The sequence below is a fragment of the Phyllosticta citriasiana genome (assembly GCF_038021145.1).
Source record: "Phyllosticta citriasiana strain CBS 120426 chromosome Unknown IWZ02scaffold_9, whole genome shotgun sequence".
In the NCBI taxonomy this organism is placed as follows: domain Eukaryota; kingdom Fungi; phylum Ascomycota; class Dothideomycetes; order Botryosphaeriales; family Phyllostictaceae; genus Phyllosticta; species Phyllosticta citriasiana.
In genome coordinates, this window is record NW_027117286.1 from 170,377 (window position 1) to 192,779 (window position 22,403).

Here is a 22,403-nt window from a genome sequence, read left to right on the forward strand (position 1 = left end):
CTTCGGCTCCCGCTTCGGAGAAGTCTATTCCCTCGGCTTCCGTCGATGTTCCTGCTGAGACGCCTGCTACCAGCGCCGAGAAGCAATCTCCTACCGTCTCCGTTGACGTTCCGTCGTACACTCCCGCTCCCTCGAGCCCTGCTACTGAGAAGTCTTCGGTTGGCGGCATTACCAGCACTCCCGCGGCTTCGGTTGACGTTCCTTCGTACACTCCGGCTCCTTCTGCTTCTGTTGATGTTCCCGAGTCCGCTGTGAGCGAGCCTGCCACTAGTCCTGCCGCATCCAAGCCCATGGTCACTCAGTACACCACTGAGCTCGAGACTGTGACGAGCTGCAGCTGCACGGCCTCGGCCTCAAACTCTGGCGCCGTCAAGATTGACAACTGGACTCCCTCGGCCGTCAGCTCCGTCGCCGGCGTCACCAGCACGCCTGCCTGGAACGGCCCCGTCCACACTCCCAAGGGCCCGGCCGGAACTCCTGATGTCCAGCTCTCCACCATCATCATGAAGGCCATCCCCAGCCCCGCGCCCCTGAACGGCACCTCGTTCTACAAGGCCAGCAACGGCTCGGTCGTCCACTTCCACAGCCCTGCTCCCAGCGCCAGCGGCGTCCCCATTGTTGACGCTGCCACGGCTTCGCGCGTCTTTGCCACCGCCAGCGCCACGCCCTCGCCCTCGCCGGCCGGTGCCCGCTACGAGGGTGCCGCCACCAAGGGCAGCGTCAACATGGCCGTCGGCCTCGTTGCCGGTGTCGTTGCCGGCCTTGCGCTGTTTTAAACGTGAGATGTACGGATTTGGGTTTTGGGATTTCCTTGTTTCTCTCTTGTCCATTATTTAGCCTTTGAATGTTTCTTCTAGATGACTGGCTGGCTAGCTCGCTTGCAATACACAGTAGCATAGCAGCATCGACTTCTTTGCACCTCTCCTTTGTACTTTGTGTCACGATCTTCGGATGGGATTGATACCGTTCTCTTGTGGTAGTTAGCGATGGTGGGACGTGGGGGAATAATGGATGCACATCCCACTGCCTGATGTTCATCAGAAGGCGTGCGTTTTCCTCCTGAAATGCATAATTTCTAGTCCATTTCTGTGCGGTGATTTCTATCTTGAGTTTTCTGTTGATTCGCTTGAAGCGATACTATGGCTGTGCATACTGCTTGACGTTGTTTGTAGATGAAGTACACGCAGGCAGTGCTCACTCTCAGAGCAGACAGACGATGGCTGGAATCTAGAAGACAAGCACACCCATCTGTCAAAGTGGCTCTGCCCCTCGTACAAAAATCGGCTGTGCTCAGAATACTTTCGACGTCCAGTTTGGCGAGCGTGTGTTTTGATCAGCAAGGAGCAGGAGGTCAGAGGTGGAAGTTTTGTGAGGTCCGCAGATGTGAGGCGAGCAGGAAAACATTGTATTTCACGCAACTATTGCAGAATAGGGGATTGGAGGGGAATTTAGTGGATGCATTGGAACACTGTTCTCAGTATCTCACGCTGCACTGATCCATACTCTAATACCACCGGTGGCTGCTACATCCATCGCCAGGTGTAACTTCCTCGCCCGCTGAGTCGCTCAAGACCGAGCCCGAGTCTCTTCCTTCCTCTCTTGGTGCAAGTCCTCATTGGCCACCTTCCCTTCAATGCAAGTCTCGGGCACTCACCACTCTTCCTCATTCTATCCTCAACACCACCAACATTCGTGCTAGTCGGTCCCTCCATCTACCTTGCTTGTCCATTCAGCGCCGCCCGTTTATCAATTCGAGCATCTATCTCACGAACACAGTCTGCAAGCTGTTGATACCAACGTCAGCGGCTTTCAGGTCTACTTTTCAAGCCAGATCATCGAAGAACCCGCGGTGAGCTTCAACTTCACCTCACAACGATCGTATCTTTGAAGACCATTGACACGTGTGCCTGCAGATTCGGTTGCCTCCTTCCAAAGGGATTGCGCTTTCGTATCGTTCGCGCGTCCTCCATCACCATTTTTGTCCCCGGTCAGGATCTTCAAGCCTGCGTTCCGTATTCGAAGCTGCACGCGCGTGACAACCTCAGTCTCTGACAGCTTTCACTTTCCACGCCCGAAGGTCTCGCAACGAATCCACAATGGCCGACAACGGCTTTCACCATGCCAGAAATATCCATGCCCCGTGGATAAAAGCGGACCAGCAAAGACTGACCATCTCTGGGTTGGATGCAGATATGGTTGCACTTCTTGCTGAGGCGGGCGCACTGAGGCTACATCCTCCCAACACCTGGGAGTGGCTAGAAACCTACATGCGGCTGCATACCCTCCGGAAGATTGACTTTTTGAAAGTTCCTACGGCGGAGGAGGTTATGGACAAGATATTTCTTGGGGTTCCAGTCGACGCATACATAAAGTTGTGCGACGCCGATATGCTGTTCGAGCCTTACCGTCCGGAAAATTCCAAGTTTCTCGCCAACATTATGACAGCCCGTCTGAACGAATCCAGTCTGGAGCTCATTCCTCAATGCCTCAGAGGCCATTGTGATCCAGAATTCTTGAGCCTGTATTGCCCGGCTCGTGAGATAAATTGGAAAATGCTTCGCTTGCGCTTCCAGATCTCTCACAACGGCTGAGCAGCGTTCTGTTTCTTCAAAACGACATCGGCCTCGCACTCATCTCTCCGGCCGTGGTCGCCGGCTTCTTTGGTTTCTTTCCTGATGGCTTCTCAAAGGCAGATCACACCGTCAGAGCCATCTGCAACTTACGAGGTTGTTCTTCTCAATCTTCACCACTTGCTGCGCGCCTAGACGGAAGACCTTCGCGCCCGGCACGGCACACAATCCACTCAGTCTCTTTTTTTGCTTCTTTCCATTCCTGATTTACGGTATCCCAGTGCTTTTCTTTTGCGACAATCCGCTCTTGTTGTCTCTCTTTCCATTCCGTCTTCAAGACTAGTTTCCCTTGGCGTAGCTGGCGAACCATCAACAGTTTGTGGGCGTATTCATGCGGCGCTAGCAGCAGGGAAGACGAAAAGCAGACAAACAGTCACCCTAACATGCTGCAAGCTCGGCAAAGCCGGGCAGAGTCTTTCAGTCATAGCAAGTAGTCAGTTGAACAATGCACATTTGTTGCCCACTCGAAGTGATCACAAATCCAGACACTGTTTGTAGCCTTTGCAAATAGCATGTTCATTTCCTTTGCCGCTTCACTGAAGTCTTAACAATCCTCTCTTTTACCGTTTGTAGACCAACCGCAGTAAACTTTCTACCACCTTCATATACCCCACAGCCCCTTCAGCGTCAGTGAGCAAGTACGAGCCGTATATAGGGAATTGGTGTCTTTGCACAAGCAGTATTGAGTTGCGGCAAGGCTCCTTGTCTGCCGCTTAGACTTCCTCAAGACGCGCACTGGGAGCATCCATCCCACCAGGCCGCTCATCGATCTGCTTGAGCTTTAACAGTCCTGCCATAGGAGCATTCATCCGCCTGCACGCCTAAACATTGGGTTCAGTTTGTGTATACCGCCTACCTGCGCCTGTACTATACCTGATCTGGATATGTAACTGCCTCGAAGCAGCCGATCGGCTGTGTGTGGTGGTGTTTGGCACCGCCGTCTGCCGGTAACGCTCTGAGTACAAAAGCGTCATGTCTGCTGCTGAGCCGGCGTCTTTCTTTTTCAACCTTCCACACTCGAACATCCACGACTCTACCTTCACCCAATCGTCGATTGGTCTTCCATCCCTGCCCTTCTCTTCCCCGATCACCACCTCTGTCGCCCAGCTTCGGCTCTGTACCTTTGAGGTCAGATTATCCCAGGCTCTTCAGTGAGTTTCACTTTCACCCCCTCGAGATCATGCCAGAACATGTCTTCGACGATGCGCAGATGATTTCACACTGTGACAAGACCACTGACACCAACACTCGTAGACTCCTCAACTTCACCATGTCTTCCGAGCTCAATCTCGATGCCCTCGTGGCCTGGTTCGACGCCAACAAGGAGGCACTCAAGGAGCGCAACTCTCATCAGCGCCCGATGTCTGCTGAGGACTGCGACTGCAGCCCCCCCCGTCGACGTGGCTACGCTCAGTGACTTGGGTGCCGCCACTCCCCGTGTAGAATCGCGTGCGTCTTCGCCGGCCTGCGAGGCTTACCACAAGGATGCTTCTGAACTTGCTACCGACTACTGGGCACCTGGAGCTCGTGACTGCCAGGACTTCCGCTCCCGCTACGGCATCCATCTTCTTGATCCTGACATGCTGGGCTACCTCGCCGAGATGAACGCTCTCAGGGACGACGTTGTCAACGCCCCTTGGTTCAGCGCCTACGTCAACAATACCTCATCCAAGCCTCTCAAGTTGGGCTGTGCCTGGGAGGACCCCACCAATACGGAGTGCGCCATCATGTGCGTCTCTTCCGATGTCTACGCCGCTCTTGTCGATATGCAGCTGCTGCGTAAGCAGTACATGCCGAAGAGCGACTGGTTTCTCTGCGACGTGATGCGCACGCAGTTCGAGAGGACCCACGGCAGCCTTGACAAGACGCCCGACTGCCTCCTGGTCAACACCCAGACCGACATCGCGATCGCGGAGTTCGACAGGTACAACCCGTGGTGCGAGAAGCCCAAGCACGACTTCTCCTCGCTTCGCCACCGCGAAGTCAACGGCAACTGGTGGTAAATGGCCTAACCTTCTTGTCGCATCCAGACACTCGACGCAATCTTCAAAGGTAAGCACCTCCAGCCTATCATCTGACCTACTTTCTGACGTTCTTCCATCTGCAGACAATGCGGTCATCGTCGTCCGGTGCAGTCTGCGATCGACACTTTGCTGGTCCATCATCCGGCGCTTCTGCAATGACCAGACCAAAAGTCTTCGGCAGTGCCTTCCCCATCAAACGGCACTCACATTTCCTTGGCTTCCTTCCTCTAGCATTTGGTTTCGACAAGTTGCGACACTCAACTCTCTACTCTCGCTTGTGCGCGGCACACTAAAGCTCCCTCATCACGACGGTCTGGCTTCTGCTTTGCTTTTCTTTCAACAATCCACCTGCGACACGGGCCTGCGCACATCTTGGGGCAGGAACTGGGTACAATGAAAGGCAGGCACGAAAATTGGCTTGACGGGTAGACATCGGGGTGGTGGTGGGAACATCAAAAAAACACAACCTTAAAAAGCGAGGGCCCTTCGGGCTTGTACGTAGTCGTTGAACGATGGTCATCGGGTTTCCTTAATCAAGATTCCGACTTTGCTTCCTGTGGTTGCAACTTTGACATGGACGCAGGATGTGACAAAAACCTCCAGCAGGGCAAATGGCTGCCGCTTGCCAGCCTTTTGCTGAAGAGACGACGACGCAAGATGCGCACCGCTGCGCTTGACCTGCTTCAAAGCTGACAGAGATGGAAAAGCGACAGCCACCACCGTCGACGTGATTGCAGATTCTCCACCAAGAATCACTCAACAAGAGCGACGAAGTGAGCGCTCACAGCTGCCGCGCCGAAAATACTCGAAAGAAGTAGACGGCAACACGGGCCGCGCCACCACCAACCCAGCGCTTCCGCTTCGAGAATCGACAAGCGACTCCTCAATCCACAATCCACGCATTCTTCGCCCGGCTCGTCACATCCGCAGCCGCATCACCGTCGTGATTGAAAAGATCACAGCCCATTGGCTCACAACGTCGCATCGCCTCCGCCAATCAGATGGCCGAAACGGGACGCAGCAGTGACAAGCTGCACGCCAGGCGCCGCCGCACAGCGCGTCTACCGGCCGCCTCGCTGGCCGGCTTCCGACTCGCGGTCGCCAGGCTCCATCACGCATTGCCTTTGCAGCGGTGATGGAGTGCCGATGGCTTCTTCGGGCGCACCAAGCAGCAGCGCGCTGACGGCATCCTTGCGCGCATCCGGCGGCGAGTGCAGTACTTGAAGGCGCACTTGAGCGCTGTGCGACGCTGTCGTCGTCTTGCCGTTGATTTTGCTCTTGCTTTTGCTCTGGCTCCAAAGACATGCCCATGCCCGGTGTGACGGCTCGCCGACGACCGACATGTCCCGCGTCGATGCGATCCGGATCGTGCCGTGGGTGTTTACGTCGATCGCGTTTGTCGTTGTCTGCGCGCGCGTGTACACGCGCGCTTGCGTCGTGCGGTATTTCTGGTGGGATGATGTGACCGTTGTCTTGGCCATGGCGCTTGCGTTTGGGATGCCGATACTGTGGACGATAGGTGGGTACCTATGGTGGTTCTGTCGGTGTGTGATTGAGGCTGATGGCATTTAGAGATTCCGTACGGGCTTGGGAGACATCTTGTTGAGATTCCGCAGGAAGATTGGCCTGTGCATTGGAAGGTAGGCGGTTTTTCTTCCAATTGGTGAAAGGAGCATTCCCCTGTGCTTGAATGATGCCATGACTGACTTGGACCCCCCAGATGCTTTGGATCGTCCTCTTTCCGTACTACTGGTCCCTCGGATTCATCAAAATCTCGGTCCTTCTTCAGTGTCTTCGAATCTTTAGCATACCGCGCTTTCGCATCGCCTGCTACGTCCTCCTTTTGACGGTGGCCATTTGGACGGCATGGACGATTGCAAGCGCAATCATAACTTGTAATCCGGTTGCGTTCACCTGGGACAAGACCATCTCGGGCGGGACGTGCAAGAATCAGTCGCCGATACTGTACACGAATGCTGCGGTCAACATTTTTACTGATTTCGCAACAATCATCCTGCCTATGCCGGTCCTCAACAAACCCAGGTTGGGCCGCAGGCAGAAGTGGTTGTTAATGGGGATATTCGCGGTCGGCCTCTTGTGAGTTTTGTCCAATGGCTCCCGAAATAGGACATCCAGTTGCTGATGCGTGAGCAGTGCCAGCATCACGTCGATTCTCCGGCTTCAATCCCTTGTCAATGCGGATGAGTTTGACGTTACGTACGCCATTGTGTCGACTTGTTTGTGGAGCGTTGTCGAAATCGATGTTGGAATAATTTGCGCGTGCTTGCCTGCAATCCGGCCTCTGCTCAATCGAATGTGTGGTGAGATGAGCATGCACAGACGCTGGCCGTCAGGTCCGACGCCAGTGTCAGCCTCCAGACGCGGGAGTAGCTTCATCGCGGCCAAACCGTCTCATGGTTCGTCGCGGATTGTTAGAACGGATACTGTGGGATTCGAGACATTGGAAGGTGGAGACACGGAGCTGGAAAGATTGCCATTGTCGCACGCGAGAAGCGTGGAAAGTCCGAATAGGTAGATTGTCACATCGAGTAGACCTCTGATCAGATAGATTCGATTGAGATGTTCAAGATGAAGTCGGACGACGCGACGGTTAAGCGTTGACGTGCCGCATGTGGCGGTGCGCCACTGCAGGGCAGCCACTAGACGGGCAGGACCTGTGACGCCATCTGCTGCACCAACAACACGAAGCTTGAGCCGGTCATCGTCTACAACACCCACCCTCTCCCTGCCTCTCCTCCGGTCGCTAACCCTTGCATCCCTTCCCTCGACCGCTCGCAAAATGTCGACCAGCTCGCCTTCTCATCTTCTGAATCTCCCCGCAGAGATTCGCGAGGAAATCTTCTCCCACGTCCTTAGTCCGTCCGCCGCCCGCATCGAGCTCCCCGATGACTACGTCAAGTATCGCTTTCACCTAGGCCTGTTCCGAGTAAACCGCCAAGTCTATCGCGAAGCTCGTCATGTCTTCTACCGTCTCAATACCTTTGTGCGCATCGAAACGCCCTGGCCCGAAGCCAAACAACACATCACAGAGGAGGGACGGGTTCCTCTGGTAGTTTGTGGCGATGAGGCAGAGGTCTTCGAACATGCCCATCTATGGGTTGATATCGAGCCCTTTCAGTACAGTTATCCGCTTGACAAGTCCTGCAACATGGTCCTCTTGTTGGATGACTTGGCGGCGTTTTGCAAGATATGGTACTATTCGGACCTTACCCATCCAGGCCTGAATATGCATTTGCGGCTTACCCTAAGACTACGCAATCCACACAAAATCGACGACCAAGATTCAAAGTTGCCCAAGTCGTTACAGCAAAAGTTATTGGAACCCTTTGGTTGCATCAAGAGTCTTAACGATACGCAAATATTTGGCCAGTACGACGAATCCGTGTTCCATGCCCTATGCGCCGCCCAGGCCATACCGAACGAGTCTCCAGAAGAGTGTTTGGAAAAGGCAACACGCCTCAAAGATGCCGGCAACGTGGCCCTTAAGAAGAATGAGCCTCGGGAGGCGATTCGGCTCTACGAAGAAGCCTTTTTAGCCATTCACATTGTCTGCTGCGGGCGGCGACGGTCCATCTGGGGTAATGCGCATTTCGAGACCATTCTTGGCTCTGGTCAGTACGAATCACAACACGGGCAGCTGGTACGGCTCATCCTCCGGGTCAAGTTGGTGGCAAACATTATGCAAGCATATATCAAGTTGGAGAACTGGGAAGAGGTCAAATTCTGGGGCATGCGCAGTATACAACTCATGCGCGAAAGCATGGGAATCGATCCCCATGACGAGGATGACGAGCCCATGCTTGGTTTCGCTGCCGCCAACGAGATGGGCAAGATTTACTACAGGACGGGCCTGGCTTGCAAGTACATGGAAAATACTGAGCAAGCGAGGAAGCTGTTCAGAGTTGCGGCCCGCTATCTACCACGCGACCCTCTGGTGGCCAGAGATTTGGCGTCTGTTGCGCTGCGGATTTGAGTGAGTTTCCCCGTAGGCTCAAAGCAGATTTCGTCAGCAATTCAATTCAACCCTTGCCTCGGTCGACACTTGCACCTGAGCCTCGATGTCCAGCGATCGATCCGTTATCTTGTCGACAGGTCCAATGTTGCGCCGCTGGAGGTCTCACGACTTGTCCATGACCTCAAACGATGTGGAGTTGTGATGCTCTGTGGTTGATTTGGACTTGCAAAACGAGTCCTTCATGGCTGCTGTCTGGACAGGTTTCGCTCAAAACAACGCAGGGGAGACTTGTCTTAGACGTGAAAGATGTCATGGGCGACTTAATTGATACCCAAGCACCATCTGTCTCGCCATTATACGCATTCCTTGAAAATCTTTCGTTCAACCCACATTGAGAGGATGTTGGGTCAAGGCTCTGTGCGTGAAATTGTGGCACATGACGAACGTCATCTTCCAAGGCGTGCATCCAACTACCTCCAGCGACGACTTCAGCCTATCTATTTCTGAACGCTGTCGTTCCATGTGCTACAGCCGTTTTAACACGCCTCGGATACTCCCGCCGGTTGACGCCAGAGATCAACAGGGATGTGGCCAAGTGACTTGGTTGGTGGCAATGTCGTTCTTTGTCTACTTTGACAGTCAAGACAAGATTAGACTTAGGATCGACTTATTCTCTTCATTATAATACACAACGAGGACCTTTGAGAAAGTCCCGCGTGATCCTCTGGTCTGGGACGTTCAATGCCATCATACAACGACGATCTCGCCTACTGCCACCGACTCATTGACCGATTGAACCTCTCGGGATTGGACAAGTACTCGGTGCCATGAAGGACCCTTGCTTGAGCATAATCCGCGGCTCCACTGCCAAATTGGCTCGAGAGCCTGCCGGTGTCATGACACTACTGGACTGTTGCATCGGCGTCGGGTAACCTCAAAAAAGTCAATCTGGGGACTTTTTTGTCGTGCACAGTGAGGAAGGTCCGAGACATTATTGGAATTCTTGATCTCGGCCTGAATAAAGATGCCCCAGGAAACAATGCACTTCGGACTTCATGTCACCATGTGCGATACTTCCAAGTCCCAAGTGCAGTTGACCACTGCCAGGGGCTGATTCGGGTCACCATTGGCAGGCAATTGTTTGCCATCGACTTCTTTTTTCAGCGGCTCCCCGCTCGAAGAGGTTGAACAAAGCCACATGGGTTCCACAGAGAAACAGATTCTGTGCTGCAGCCGTGGGCGACTTTTCGTCTTTTGGCTTCATCTTCGGCGCCTGATGGGCAAGGCTGTCAGCCTCTTCTGCCACAATTTCCTACTGCGTGTCAAGCCTGCAGAATCAGCCTCGTCCGTCCAAGAGACTTGCCTAATCAAGGCAGAACCTTACGAAAAAGGCGAGCCTGTCCTGTTGTGTCACGATCAACCGGTCTACTGCAGTGCAGCTGCCACGATGTTTCTTGGTCGTTACGCAAGCTGTCCCTGGCAACGATGACTTTCTTTTATACTCCTCACCTATGTTCTGGTGCATTTGCAAAGGCTTTCCTCATGTCCCGTCTTGTTCAATCGACCCTCTCAAACGTCACTCTGATGATTGAATTACTTGTGCTCGCTTTGGTCGCCTACGGAGGAGCAGGTTATTTCCAATTCCCTTTCAAAGCTTCCAAGGCTGATTAATCAAGTTCCGGCGAACGCTGCAGATGGCCCCCCTGCATACGCAAATCCAACAGTGCAGGGCCTGGATATGAACTCAATCCTCCAATGCAACACTGAATTCATCCAATTCAACAGCTCCTCGAGAGCCTGGGCGCTGGACCACCATTCCGAATTTACTGGCACGCCAAACGTCGTGACCAGCATAGAGGACCGTCTCCATTATGTGACGTCGATTCCCACGGTGCCAGTCACGACGCTCTGCGATGGTGTTGTTCGAGCAGGAAAGAGGCGTACCGCGACACAGGTGTTGGTCACGACCATCACAACAACCATCACACCCGTCAGCAGCATAGTTGAGCCATACACGGGCAGCACGCCTACCTGTTCCCTGGACGCCGACGCGTGCACCTCTCTTGCCGACTACCAGGGGGCCCTCTTCCCCAGCACAACTCTCGATGTCGACTGCAGCATTCCCGTTACATATACGCGCTGCGCAGCTTGCAAAATCTACGCCCCCTCCGCAACGCTATACCACTGGCACGCCGAGCCTACCGAGCCCTGCATCCCCGATCCACACATCATTTGTCCTAAAACTTCGCCTACAGGCAGCCGACCCGTCACCGCCGAAGTGCGCTATGGCCGCACCCTCACATCGCCCAGTCTGTACCTTTCCTTCCCCACCGTTTACGCCTTCAACTACGCCCTCAACCCAGCCGCCGGACACTGCGGCAGCGCACCCTCACCCACCGTCAGTGCCGCACTCGCCGGCGGCATCAGCGGCGGCGCAGGCATCAACGCGAGCGAATCGATCCCGCTCTTCGCGGCGCCGCCCAGCTCCGAAGGGACCATCATTGCGCTCGACCCATCCGAGATATCGTCGCTGCGCGGCTTCCACGGCACGGGCGGCGTCTACCCCTTCAACACCAACGACCTGGCACACGTGACGGCATTCGTCACGACCACTGACGCCAATGGGGCTATCACGACGACGAGCACCCCTCTGCCGGTCGTCCCCAGCGCTGCGTATTTCCACACGTGCATTGACATCCCCAACAACGTGGCAGCCACCGTCGGGTGTGGCCCTACTATTTTCGATGACTATCAGCCGACGCTCGCGTGGCCGGTGCAGCGGCTCCGCGCGCTCGATGCGGGCTGGGTGGATTGTGTCATTGGCGAGGGCGATGGGTCCGGGTTGGTCGTTGTGTTGAGCGAGCTGACGGGCAGGCCGGCGTTGCCGACGACGTTGATCGGTGCCAGTACGACGGGGACGGTGGGCTAAGGGGAGGGATACTTGCCGGGCAGAGAGTGTGTTGGAGGGTTGGCTTGGAAGCAGGCATGTAGGCAAGTCGAGATGCTTACTTGATGGCAAAGGTATTGCCCTTGTTCTGTGTTTCTCAATGCAGGAAATGCGTTCACATCCTGATTTTGATCTTTGCACATGACTCCATTGATACATGTTCCCAAGAGAGAGTGCACACGTGACAGGCCGTGCTCGGGGAAATACTGGCCCTGATTTCGGACATTGCTGATTGGCTGCATGCAATGCTTTGACCAGGAATTGTTTGACCTCATCTGCTTCCGCTCCAACGACTTGTACTCTTTGACACTCAGTCTCATCGTCTTTGATGTGGTTGCCATCTCGACTGTTGCGCTTCTCATCATGACTCACAAGAATCTTCAACAAGGAGAAAGACCGTCAATTGCGGGATTCTATGCAAAGTTTCCCATTCTCGTCTCGAGCCTCGAGCCATGACTCCATCTACCCCTTCATTGGAGGAATTTCCTTACGAGTCTTCTTCGCCAAATGCCTTTTTTGCAGTAGCCACAAGCCGAATCGGGTCGCAAGTCCCTCCAAAGACGGTTTGCCGGCATCAAGCGGTCCTGTTACCATCCTTTGAGTTAATCAGCCAATCTTCTTCCCTTGAGAGCGTGGCACTCACCTTCTCAGCGGATGAATCACGAGCTCACGGCGCTCAGCGAGGAGAATGTCCTCGGCAATATCTTCCAGCAGGTCGCCCGCATCGTGAAGGAATTTGCACTCCTCGGTCAAGGGCAAGACATCATCGACGACGATCATCTCGCGGAAGATGCTCATCTGCTTCGTGACGTTTTCCAGCTCCCGCAAGAAGCGTTGCGACATGGACAGGTAGTAGCGGCGCAGGTCCGTCGTTTCAGCCTTATTCGCCAGGTACGTCGCCCACTTAAGGCGGAAGAACACCGGCACCACGTACGGGTCATCATCCAGAGCCTCCTTGGCGAGGGATGCGGCGCGCTCGCGTTCGTCTCTACCAATTGCGGCCTCGATCTCGGTTTTGAGCTGTCTATAGTATAAGGCGAAGCGGTCGCGCGTGGCGGCGGTGTGGGAGTTGAGGCCTGCAGAGGGGATCTGGATCCAGTCGTTGTGGCTCTCCTGGTTCCCAGCTCCTCCACGGCGTCCGATGACACTGTCGACTCTGAGGAGCCTCGAAAGTCTGCCCACGATGCTGTTCTGCAAATGCGTTAGTGGGAGGCGAGTGGAAGAGAGGTGGCGACAGCAATCAAAAACTGGATGTTCTCGTCACAGTGGGTGTAGAACGAAATTAGACGTCCCCAAACGAGCAGTCATCCGCGGCCATAGCCACGCCTAAGGAGCAGTCGTCTACTCCCACGACTGTGCTTGGCGAGATGCAGTCCATACCGACCGAGTGTCATTTCTTTTTCCACCCACGGTGCTGTCAAAAGTTCCTTGCTTTATTGTCGTCATACAACTCTCCAGCTCACTTACTTCAGCGTTGCTCTCCATTTCCGCCATCGTTGTTGTCGCAGACGAAGTTGAAGAAGGGGGGCGGAAGGGTACCAGGTCACTGTAGGCGACAATTGACTTTCTGAGGGCTGAGTGGGGGCTCAGCTCGCCTTCTGAGAAGACGAAACTTGGATCAAAAGATGGCAGTGAGATGACGGGACAGCAGCGTTTAGAAGCGTGTGGGAATGCTTATGTCGTCGCTGCGCCGACCTGTTGTCTTGCCTGCTCGGCAGCGAACCATCTTTACCCGTCTTCGACATTCCAACAACGACAAGCAAGACTTCAAGCCTGCGTGAGATTTTGTTTGTTGAGCGGCAGCACAACACAAGTGCTCGAAGCCCATGGCACAATTGATGCTCCTTTCGACCATGGCACATGGCCTTCCATGGAAACTTAGAACCAAACCTCCGCCTCCCTTTGCCGGAAAGTCGCTGCACAGGAAACATTTGCACCCGGCGAACCTCTCTCCTCTGATCCAACGCTCAACATGTATGGCGTAACCTTTGCCAAATGTTCCATGGATCCAGGCACGGACCATGGAAGCACAAATCTACCGCTGGTAAAGAGAACCAGGAGAGTAAGAAAGAGGCACGACTAGTTCAGGCACGCGTCGCTGCTCCCAGAGATACAAAGGGTCTCTTCTGTTTCTTGTTTCCCAAACTATGCGGTTGTTCCTTCTCGCTGGAAAGGCGCCCCAAGCAAAGGTATTCTGGTCCTCCAAAGCAACGCCAACCATCAACATTTCCCCCGACAAAGATTCCAAGATGGGCCCCCTTTTAATTCTACCCGAAGACGCCCAAGAGTTCTTCGGCATAAGCTTCCAGCAATTCGAGCGGCTAGCCGAGAAACTGGAGAGAATCGACGGCGATGAGCGGCTTGTCGACATGGACGAGCTATCAGTGGCCCATCAGCTGACCATCTTCCTGACGTTCTGCCAGAACCAAGGCTCCATGAAGCATGCCAGCAGCGCGCTCTCTATCCCTCGCGCCACGGTTGAGCAGGCCTTTACCAACGTGTGCCGCGCGCTGCTGGCCCTGTATCCCTTCTACGTCAAGCCAGCCGTGCCAGAGACGCGCGCGTCGGCGGTGCCTGCTCTCAAGGGCGACGCGCGATTCGAGTTCTTCGGCCGCGCGCTGGACAAGATCGTCGGGGCAGCCACCATCATTGATATCGGCGAACCGCTTGACCTCACATCCATAACGACCAACCGCGGCGGAGTCCAAGGTTCCTCGACCCCGAACCTCGAAGCCTCCCTCCCGAATCCGTTCCTCGTCGGCACACACTACTACAGGGGGCCGCAGCGCTGCATCCTCGTCACCGACGTCCACGGCACCTTCACCTCCGTCTACACGCCCAACTACGACAACACGGCCCCCGACCGCGACATCTTCGCCTTCGCTGTCACATGCGGCGTGCCGCCGCCTCGCTCCACCCACCTAGACGCCGGCCAGCACTGGACATACTACCTGGCGCCGTGCCAGGACCTGCCAGCCTCGCGTCAGCTCCCGCTCCTCCTGCCCTTCACTGATGCCGAATACCCCGAGACGAGGGACGCGCAGCGCCATTTGTCGGCGCTCATTGACGCGGATGAAGTCACGCGCAAAATGCATGCGATTTTCAATTTGAGACACGCGCAGCTGTTTGGGTTGTTGGGGGCAAAGCCGGTCCGCGAGTTTTGTGAGGCGTTTCCGGTGCTGGAAGGAGGGACGGCGGGACGGGCGGTCTCGGGGGGTTTGCTAAAGGCTTTGGTTGTGTTGTGGAATTTTTTGAGGGAGGAGGAGATTACGGGGAAGGGAAGGGCGAGGGGAAAGCGGATGAAGTGAGTGAGGGTGTAGGGCTGGGTGTTTGGTTGTTTTGGGCGGTGGCTTTGGAGCCTTCATTCTTCTTTTCCTTCTTTCTCTTTTCACTGAGGTTGCGACGGGCTGTCTCTCTCGTTAATGGAGTGGATAACAGTCGTCATCATTAACAGGCCAAGACAGCATTGCGGGTGTTTGAGTCGAGATGGAGACCAACATTAGGTACCTTTGTCTATCTCATTCTTCTTCCACCTTTTCCCCTTCCTCTCACATAGCATGAAGTCTAAAAGGTTTCCCTTGGCCTTCAAGACTGCCCGAGGCGTAAGTATCCTGACAGACAAACAAAGAGATATCTAGCCATGGGGCAGAAGAACACTAACTACTAGCTCTGCCGCATCGTTTCCTGTCTCTCCCCCACCCCCCATTCACACGCAGCATGCCAGCCGGCTACAAGTCTCTCAGCTTCGCTCCGCTCCTTTCCGAAGAGCCGCCGGTGATTCAGTTGCAGACTGCAGAGAAACAGTTGGCGAGATGGGAGGGGAAAGAATTCAGGGCGTGTAGTATATTTTTGCGCGAACGAGGCGTCTGGTGTCTGGTGATGCTGGGGTGGTGGGTAATCCGAGGGACCGCGGACGTGGGGGGAGGCGAGGGGCAGAGGGGGGGGGGGGGGGGGGATTTGGGGAGACGGGGATACCTAGAGGGGAGACGGGGATTGGAGTTAATGGGTACGCTGCTGGTGGGTGTGTTGGTGTTTGTTCTGTGTGAGCTGGGGCTCGTTCCGGTTCTTTCTTCGCGTTGTAGTCGAGTCGCCTTTGGAGACATCTCAGGACGACGAGAAAGCCAGGATGTGTGATTCTCCGTTGTGACGAAGAAGTCGAGGTTGGATGATGAACTTAGGTGTCTGAGATAGGTACCGGTAGGCACTGTACAAGTACGTACTGAGTATGTATGTAAGCAAGTGCCCGGGCGCGGTGAGTGGATTTGCCATGCTGTCGGGCGGGAGAATCGCCGAAGTTTCTCCACTGGAGCCGCCACGTGCCCGAATATCAAAACGGAGCGCCCGCCGCATGAAATCAACACATGGTCTCGGAGACTGCGCAAATGAAAGGGCATCACTTTTTTGATTCCGTCTATCATAGCAGGTCTTGTTTCCTGCTCTATCAGATTATCCATACGAGCGCCAAGGGGAAAAACTCGTCAAAAACTTCGTAAAGCCGAATGCATTCTTCCCAGAACTTGAAAAACACCACCCCAGCATGAAACTACTCTTCGTCTGAAAACACTTCTTCTCCGCGCTTGCGACGCGCCATCCTATAGAAAAGGTTAGCATGGAGTCTTGGGAGTGAAGGGGAGGCTGGAAAAGGCGTGGGCGTGAGGGGGGTGGTCAGGGGGGCAAGCCGGGGCGGAATCGGCACGGGAACGGCCGGGGCAGCGACTGAAATGAAAGAGGAAAGAGAGAAGGGGCTGTATGGGAAGGAAAAGGCAAGGGATGGGTGGTGTCAAGGGGGAATCCAGGGGTCGACATACCTGTCCTTCTTCTTCTTACGGAGCTCAGCCGAAGAAAGCTTTTGCTTCTTCTTGGTGCCCTCGATCTTGTTACCCATGGCATCGAACTTGTCCTCTTCATCACCCTTCTCCTGGAGACGGGGACCGGAGCCCTGGCCGGTAACCCAGTTGTGACCCGAGGGAGTCATCTTGCCGTCAACGACGGCCCAGACTTCCTCAGTAAGGTCCTTGGTGAACTCGGCAGAGTGGGTAATGATGATGACACCACCCTCGAACGACTTGATGGCCTTGGACAGGGCACCGAGCGAGTCACGGTCGAGGTAGTTGGTGGGCTCGTCAAGGACGATCAAGTGGGGACGCTGCCACGAGCAAGCAGCAAGAACAACCTTGACACGCTGGCCACCGGACAGACCGCGCATGCGCGAGTGGGAGACAAGCTCAGCGTCGAGGCCAAAGTTGGCGCAGTGGGCCTCAATCTCCTTGCGGACCAGGGGACGGAACTGACCGCTGGCGAGGGCCTCTTTCTGGTCGACCTCGGCAACCATCTTGCCGTGCGAGGCAATCAGCTCATTACGGGGGATCCATGCATTGTCGGCGGTCATCATGGGAGTCCACCTCTCACCCTTCATGCCAATGTTCTCACCAAGGGCGAACGAACACTCGTACTCGTAGCTGTTCTTGAACTTTCTACGCGAGTGGATGCCAATGACGCGACGCGAGGTACCCTCAATCTTGAAGATCTTGTCCATGGCTTTCTCATCCTCCTCGGTGATGATCTTGTTGGCGCGGTCCATGGTCTCACGGTCCTCGCCAGTCTGGAAACGCCATTGGATGTACTCGGAGGGAGTCTTGTCGAGATGGTGGTCAATGTGGGCGAAAGCGTGCTGCTTGATGTAGGCGATACGGATGTTCTCGTGCTGGTAGACCTCACCAGCGGTGGGGATGAGCTCACCAGTCAGGACGTTGACCAGGGTAGACTTTCCGGCACCGTTGGGACCAATGACGGCAATACGGGAGCCAAGCGAGCACTGGAAGGTAATGTCGCTGATCTGGGGCTTTGAGGTACCGGGGTACTGGAAAGACATGTTCGAGACACGAACAATGGCCTTGGCCTTGGTCTTGACACCCTCGAGGAAACCGGGCTCGGGGAACTTGAACTCCATCTCAGAGGCGCCGAGCTCGTAGTACGAGCGGGCAGAGGGCACCCTCTTGACGAACTCGGACAGGGTACCACGGTAGCGCTTGAGCTTGAAGCGCTCAAAGTGGATGACGTGCTGGATGACGTTGTCCAAGAACCGGGTGTCGTGGGAAATGATGATGGAAGTGCAAGGCGAGGTCTTGAGATAGTTCTCCAACCAGGCAACGTTCTTCACGTCCAAGTGGTTGGTGGGCTCGTCAAGGAGCAGAATGTCGGGCTCCTCGAAGACGGCGCGGGCAAGCGCCAACTTCATCTTCCAACCACCGGAAAGCGAGGTAATGGGGGCGTTCAGCTGCTCGGGGACGAAGCCGAACTCGACGAGCTTCTCCCGAACATCGTCCTCGGGCTTGTTGATGCCGACGGACTCGAGCTTCTTCATGGTCCAGCCAATGACGGTCTGCTCAGTGTCGGCAGAGTCAAGGTCGTGCTCGACGTAGACGGTCTTGACCTCGCTCTGCTTGGGGAAACCCTCAACCTGCTCGTTGTTGATGGCACGCATGAGGGTGGTCTTGCCGGAACCGTTGGGGCCGAGCAGACCGTAACGCTGGCCACGCTTCAGGCGAAGGTGGGTCTGGTTGAGCAGGATCTTGGCACCGTAGGCCAAGTTGAAGGTGCAGTTGCAGAGGTCCTCACCCTCCTCTTCATCCGAGGGCATCTCGTTGGACTCCTCGAAACCGGGAAGAGTCTTCTTGCGGAGCTGCTCGGCAGCGGCCTTGGCGTGCTCGTCACCGACAATGGCGGCGAGGTAAGGGGAGGTGCTCTGGAACCAGATGCTGGGCTCCTCCTCCTTCTCGTCAATAAGCTGACCGGCAATGGCGGAGATGTACTCGAAAATGGGCTCAAACTTCTCGTTCTTGGCCTTGTCGCCAACAATAGACTTGAGGACAGGCAGGATGGTGGCAACATCGCTGGCGTGCGACACCTCGGGAAGCTTGCCGTCCTTGATGTTACCGACACGCTCCAGAGTCTCGATGGCTTGCTTAGTCTTGCCACGGGCCTCGGGGTCGGCAAGAGTGTCGTAGTTCTTGGCGAGAGCCGGGTAGAGCTTGGGCAAGAAAGAGGCGACAATGTTGGGGTCCTCGACAAGCTTGCACATGTTGTCAATGATGACGGCCGACTTGCGCTTGATGGCAGTCTCGCGCTCAACAAGACCACGCTCGAGCAGGGGAACCATGATAGCGAGGGTGGGCTCGTGGACGTCGGTGACGAAAGTAGTGGCACCGAGCAAGTGAACAGTCTCGGGGACGTTTTCAGGCTTGGCGATACACTTGATCAGCTCCGGAATGAAGCGCTCAATGTCCTTGTTGGAGATGAGCTCGCAGAGCTTCTCCATGGTGTGGTAGGCGGCCTTCTTGACCTCGGCCTTGGTGTCCCACATGGCCTCGGAGACGACGGGAATGAGCTCGGGGACGCGGAAGCCCATCTGAGCAGGCGACTTCTCGCACAGAATCTCAATGGCCTTCAGGTCGGTCATCTTCTCGGGCCACTTTTGGGCGTTGCGGAGCGACTCGATGATGTGAGGCAGGACCACCTTGAGCGAGTTGGCGGCAACGGCGCCGACGATGGCCTCGACAGCCGTCTGAGCGGCGTTCTTGACGGGCGTCATCTTGTCGCCAACGGCAGCGAGAGTGGCCGGGAGAAGGGCAACGAGGTAGGGCTCGACGGCAGGGGAAACGCTCGAGTGCGACGCGATGGCGCGGATGGCGTCCAGCGCCCGTTCCCTTGCGAGGGCATCTTTCTTGTTTCCGAGCTGCTTCTTCAGCAGCGCGACAGCCCTGCGAGGCGTGTTAGCGGGTGAAACGAGCGGGCAATGTTTGGCAACTCACTGGGTGGGAGCATCGCCCTCCTCAATGTCACCGTTGATGAAGGTGGCGAGGTCGTTGGACGTGGCGTTGATCTCGTCCTGAGCCTTGGAGATGGTGAGCTTGGAGAGGAGCTCCTCCAAGACCTTGACACTCTTCTGGTTCTCGGACTTGACCTGACCGGGAGTGTGGGCGGCGTCGACAGAGGGAGCCATTTTGTTGGTTGAGCGAGATGCGCTTGGAGGGAAAAAAAGCGCGACGGTGGCGGGGCGGGCGGAGGTTATAAAGGGAAAACCTTTGTGGGTCCGTGAAAACTCTAAGCGGAAATCTAGAGCTCGGGTATCAAGAGCGGCGACGACTTGGCCGCAGCGGTCCGACGCAGAGACAGACCAGAAGATAGGAAACGGTCAAAGAGGGTGAAGGAAAGGGGTGAGAGGTGAGAGTCGAGAGTCGAGAGTCGAGAGTGGCGGGAGAGTAGAAGATGGAGGGGAGGAGGTAGGATGGCTGGCAGGCTGGCCTTTTTATCGCCCAAAAAAAAAAAAAAAATTCAACACAGCCAGCAAAGTCAGCAAAGCCCAGGTTCAGGTTCAGGTTCCGTTGGTTGTGGGTGGGTGCGGCGACGAAGAAACCCGGCACCAGCACGGGCCAGTCCAAAATCCGACCTACCCACTCCGATTCGTCGATGAAAAACATGCTGACTGTGCTGTATTCTGCATTTTGCCACCGCCCCTTGACCGACGACCCTTGTCTCAATCCGGTAATCTTGACGAATGTGGCTCTCTTTTGCCGGCCCACGTCCCAAGCTTCTTCTCCCAACATCACCACAACTGCAGAACTCTTCCCCCCATCATTGTCGGTGGCCATGTTCAGATACCGCCTGTTGATGTTGTTGAAACGCGCCCATGGCTACGTCTCTCACCTCGACTCGGTACTCCAGTTTCGGTAACCCCCCAACAGGACCACCCACCAACCTCCGCAGCTCACCTTCAGCCGTTGTCGCACACACCGACTCAACCTCTTTAGCCTCGATGCGCCGCCCGCCGAACCGTTCGAGAGCTTGGCTGTCTTCTCTTCTCTCGGCTCCCGCTCCGAAAGGCGGCCCTGTCGCCCTGTCGCCCTGTCGCCCGCCTCGTGCCTGGATAACTCGCTCGCTTGTCATCCACCGCCTTTTTTTTTTTTTTTCTCTTTTCTTTTTTTCCGTTTCATTTTTTCTTTTTCGAGCTCTATTTCTTTTTCCCTGTCGCCGCATGAATCACGCATGGTTTTGTCCTGATGTGTTCCTGCATCCACGCGCTTGCCTTGTGCCCATCTTGTCCCATCACTGCCGGGTCTGGCCCGTCGCACCCACATGAAAAGAAAATTTTCTTTCGACGTGATTGTCCACGCAGTCTCGTCTCGCAAACAGACGCGCTTGGACTGCGCCGCGCCATCTTTCTCCTCTAGCTATCGATACCCCAGATTTTCTCCGCTCCCGCCAAGATAAGAAGTAGCCCATGGTCTCTAGCCCCCGTCTGGCTGTGCACTTGCTTTGAACAGTCATTATGGCCCTTTTGCATCGCCAGTACCGTCTTGTTTGCTATGGTTGCTTGTCAGCTCAGCATGACTGCAGTCAGCATCGCTGTCGTTGTCGTTTCCAGAGTCGACGATCAGGGTTTCCCCATCCGTGCGTCGAAGACAGTGTCGATGCTTTTTGCCAGCGTCTTGTTCGTCGGGTCGATGGCTGCAGCTTTTCTCGACTCAAACATTTCCAGAACTCCTGGATTTGAAGCCTGCCACAAGGACGCGAAACCCAGACCACTTCTCCGTAAACATGCGGTCTGACGAATGGTTGCTCTGGTCGGCGATGCATGACTATCCGAATGCCAGTGCGGCACCGCGTGAGCCAATCTAACTCTATCCTGAGTCTGCTGCTGTATTCCCATTCGTTTCTCTCGTTTCCATTTCCCCACTCGAAGCGACCGTCCTCGGCGCTAGAAAGACACTGATGGCAGTGGAATTTCCTTTCGAATAATAAGGGTTTCCGTACACAGAGGTGCAGAAGAGATGGAGATGATGGCAGATGGTCTCAGAACCTTTTCATTGATTTTTACTAACAGCTACCCTGTCCCTCTAATCACTCAACACTCAAATTCCCTTCACACTCAATTCCCCTGATCACCGACGCCTTAATCTTCCTGTAATGCTCCATCACCCTGGTCACGAAAGACTCAATCCTTCTACACCCCCCTTGAATAGTCGGAGCAGTCACCCCCTTTTCTTCACCACGGCAACAGTTGCTCATTTTCTTGCAACTCGCTTTTGTACTCGCCTCCCAACCCGAGTTCGCACCCGTTCTATCCTCGAGTTGAGATGTCGGAGGGCCATATCACGAGCACCGCTACACCACGTCTACCGCTTCAAAACCTTCAGATACTGTCTCCATTCTGCCCCCCGTCTGGAGCACATCAATCGATACCATCCTCTCAACGCGTCACTATGGCCGTACCTTTGATTTCTTCGGTCTCCCCGGCGAGATCCGCAACATGATATGCTCTTACGTCTTCAACGAACGGTCCCAGAGCATCCGCCTGCTGCTTAAGTACAGGAGGGCCCAGGATCCACTCAAATTCATCTCGCGCCTGAACAAAGCGGCCTCTGGTGGATCCGCGTTGCCGTTCCTAACCCGCCAATGCCTTGAAGCGACCACCCCCGTGCTTCTCAACGTCAAGAGCATCTGCCTGGAGGGCGACAAGCAAGCTTTGGCTTTCTTCAAGTCTCTTTACCCCAACACGCACGCCAACTACCCCGGTCCCCTCGTCTTCAATTTCAACAATTGGGAGAATCATTACTCGCCCAGCCACTGGGCCCCTCTGTTCGTTCTCTGCACAAGTCTCCGGGGGATTGAGTTCGCAGTTCGCGGGCTTCCCCATCCCCGCCCCCGTCGCCGGCTGGGAGCACCCCATCTTCAAGATCGGCTCTTGCGGCGGCGAAGGCAAGTTCCCGAAGCTCGAGAGGCTCATCTTCAAGCCGCCAATCGACCAAGCCACGCACGACGCCTTT

At 55.3% G+C, this 22,403-nt stretch overlaps 7 protein-coding genes across 7 annotated transcripts; 6 read left to right on the top strand and 1 right to left on the bottom strand.

Moving 5' to 3' along the window:
• The first annotated feature begins 3,789 nt into the window (after nucleotides 1–3,789).
• On the top strand, nucleotides 3,790–5,130 carry IWZ02DRAFT_308243 (uncharacterized protein). Its single transcript, XM_066764014.1, has 2 exons — nucleotides 3,790–4,682; nucleotides 4,738–5,130. Exon 1 carries the CDS (start codon nucleotides 3,923–3,925, stop codon nucleotides 4,631–4,633), a length of 711 nt encoding a protein of 236 aa, XP_066621036.1. The 5' UTR covers nucleotides 3,790–3,922; the 3' UTR covers nucleotides 4,634–4,682; nucleotides 4,738–5,130.
• Nucleotides 5,131–5,995: 865 nt separating this feature from the next.
• Nucleotides 5,996–7,190, top strand: IWZ02DRAFT_380447 (uncharacterized protein; the record flags this gene model as incomplete). The annotated part of the gene is made up of 4 exons (XM_066765105.1): nucleotides 5,996–6,173; nucleotides 6,227–6,294; nucleotides 6,375–6,751; nucleotides 6,809–7,190. The coding sequence occupies 4 exons, from the start codon at nucleotides 5,996–5,998 to the stop codon at nucleotides 7,188–7,190; spliced, it is 1,005 nt and encodes a 334-aa protein (XP_066621037.1).
• A 132-nt stretch (nucleotides 7,191–7,322) lies between these two features.
• IWZ02DRAFT_308128 (uncharacterized protein) lies at nucleotides 7,323–8,730 on the top strand. The gene has a single exon (XM_066764013.1). The coding sequence runs from the start codon at nucleotides 7,455–7,457 to the stop codon at nucleotides 8,646–8,648; it is 1,194 nt and encodes a 397-aa protein (XP_066621038.1). The 5' UTR covers nucleotides 7,323–7,454; the 3' UTR covers nucleotides 8,649–8,730.
• Nucleotides 8,731–10,243: 1,513 nt separating this feature from the next.
• On the top strand, nucleotides 10,244–11,719 carry IWZ02DRAFT_308259 (uncharacterized protein). Its single transcript, XM_066764015.1, has one exon. It carries the CDS (start codon nucleotides 10,369–10,371, stop codon nucleotides 11,557–11,559), a length of 1,191 nt encoding a protein of 396 aa, XP_066621039.1. The 5' UTR covers nucleotides 10,244–10,368; the 3' UTR covers nucleotides 11,560–11,719.
• A 2,005-nt stretch (nucleotides 11,720–13,724) lies between these two features.
• IWZ02DRAFT_434415 (uncharacterized protein) lies at nucleotides 13,725–14,885 on the top strand (the record flags this gene model as incomplete). Its single annotated transcript, XM_066766360.1, has 1 exon — nucleotides 13,725–14,885. One exon carries the CDS (start codon nucleotides 13,725–13,727, stop codon nucleotides 14,883–14,885), a length of 1,161 nt encoding a protein of 386 aa, XP_066621040.1.
• A 1,309-nt stretch (nucleotides 14,886–16,194) lies between these two features.
• IWZ02DRAFT_308292 (armadillo-type protein) lies at nucleotides 16,195–19,721 on the bottom strand. The gene is made up of 2 exons (XM_066764016.1): nucleotides 19,389–19,721; nucleotides 16,195–19,337 (listed from the first exon to the last, which is right to left on the bottom strand). Exons 1-2 carry the CDS (start codon nucleotides 19,577–19,579, stop codon nucleotides 16,358–16,360), a joined length of 3,171 nt encoding a protein of 1,056 aa, XP_066621041.1. The 5' UTR covers nucleotides 19,580–19,721; the 3' UTR covers nucleotides 16,195–16,357.
• A 425-nt stretch (nucleotides 19,722–20,146) lies between these two features.
• Nucleotides 20,147–20,863, top strand: IWZ02DRAFT_308317 (uncharacterized protein). The gene has a single exon (XM_066764018.1). It carries the CDS (start codon nucleotides 20,267–20,269, stop codon nucleotides 20,714–20,716), a length of 450 nt encoding a protein of 149 aa, XP_066621042.1. The 5' UTR covers nucleotides 20,147–20,266; the 3' UTR covers nucleotides 20,717–20,863.
• The last annotated feature ends 1,540 nt before the right edge of the window (nucleotides 20,864–22,403 follow it).

Excerpts from the sequence above, each read along its gene's own strand:
- IWZ02DRAFT_308292 (XM_066764016.1), bottom strand. The coding sequence starts at position 19,579 with ATGGCTCCCTCTGTCGACGCCGCCCACACTCCCGGTCAGGTCAAGTCC. Across the intron at positions 19,338-19,388 it reads GAGGGCGATGCTCCCACCCA|GGCTGTCGCGCTGCTGAAGA; the intron begins GTGAGTTGCCAA and ends CACGCCTCGCAG.
- IWZ02DRAFT_308128 (XM_066764013.1), top strand. The coding sequence starts at position 7,455 with ATGTCGACCAGCTCGCCTTCTCATCTTCTGAATCTCCCCGCAGAGATT.
- IWZ02DRAFT_308243 (XM_066764014.1), top strand. The coding sequence starts at position 3,923 with ATGCCCTCGTGGCCTGGTTCGACGCCAACAAGGAGGCACTCAAGGAGC.
- IWZ02DRAFT_308317 (XM_066764018.1), top strand. The coding sequence starts at position 20,267 with ATGGCTACGTCTCTCACCTCGACTCGGTACTCCAGTTTCGGTAACCCC.
- IWZ02DRAFT_308259 (XM_066764015.1), top strand. The coding sequence starts at position 10,369 with ATGAACTCAATCCTCCAATGCAACACTGAATTCATCCAATTCAACAGC.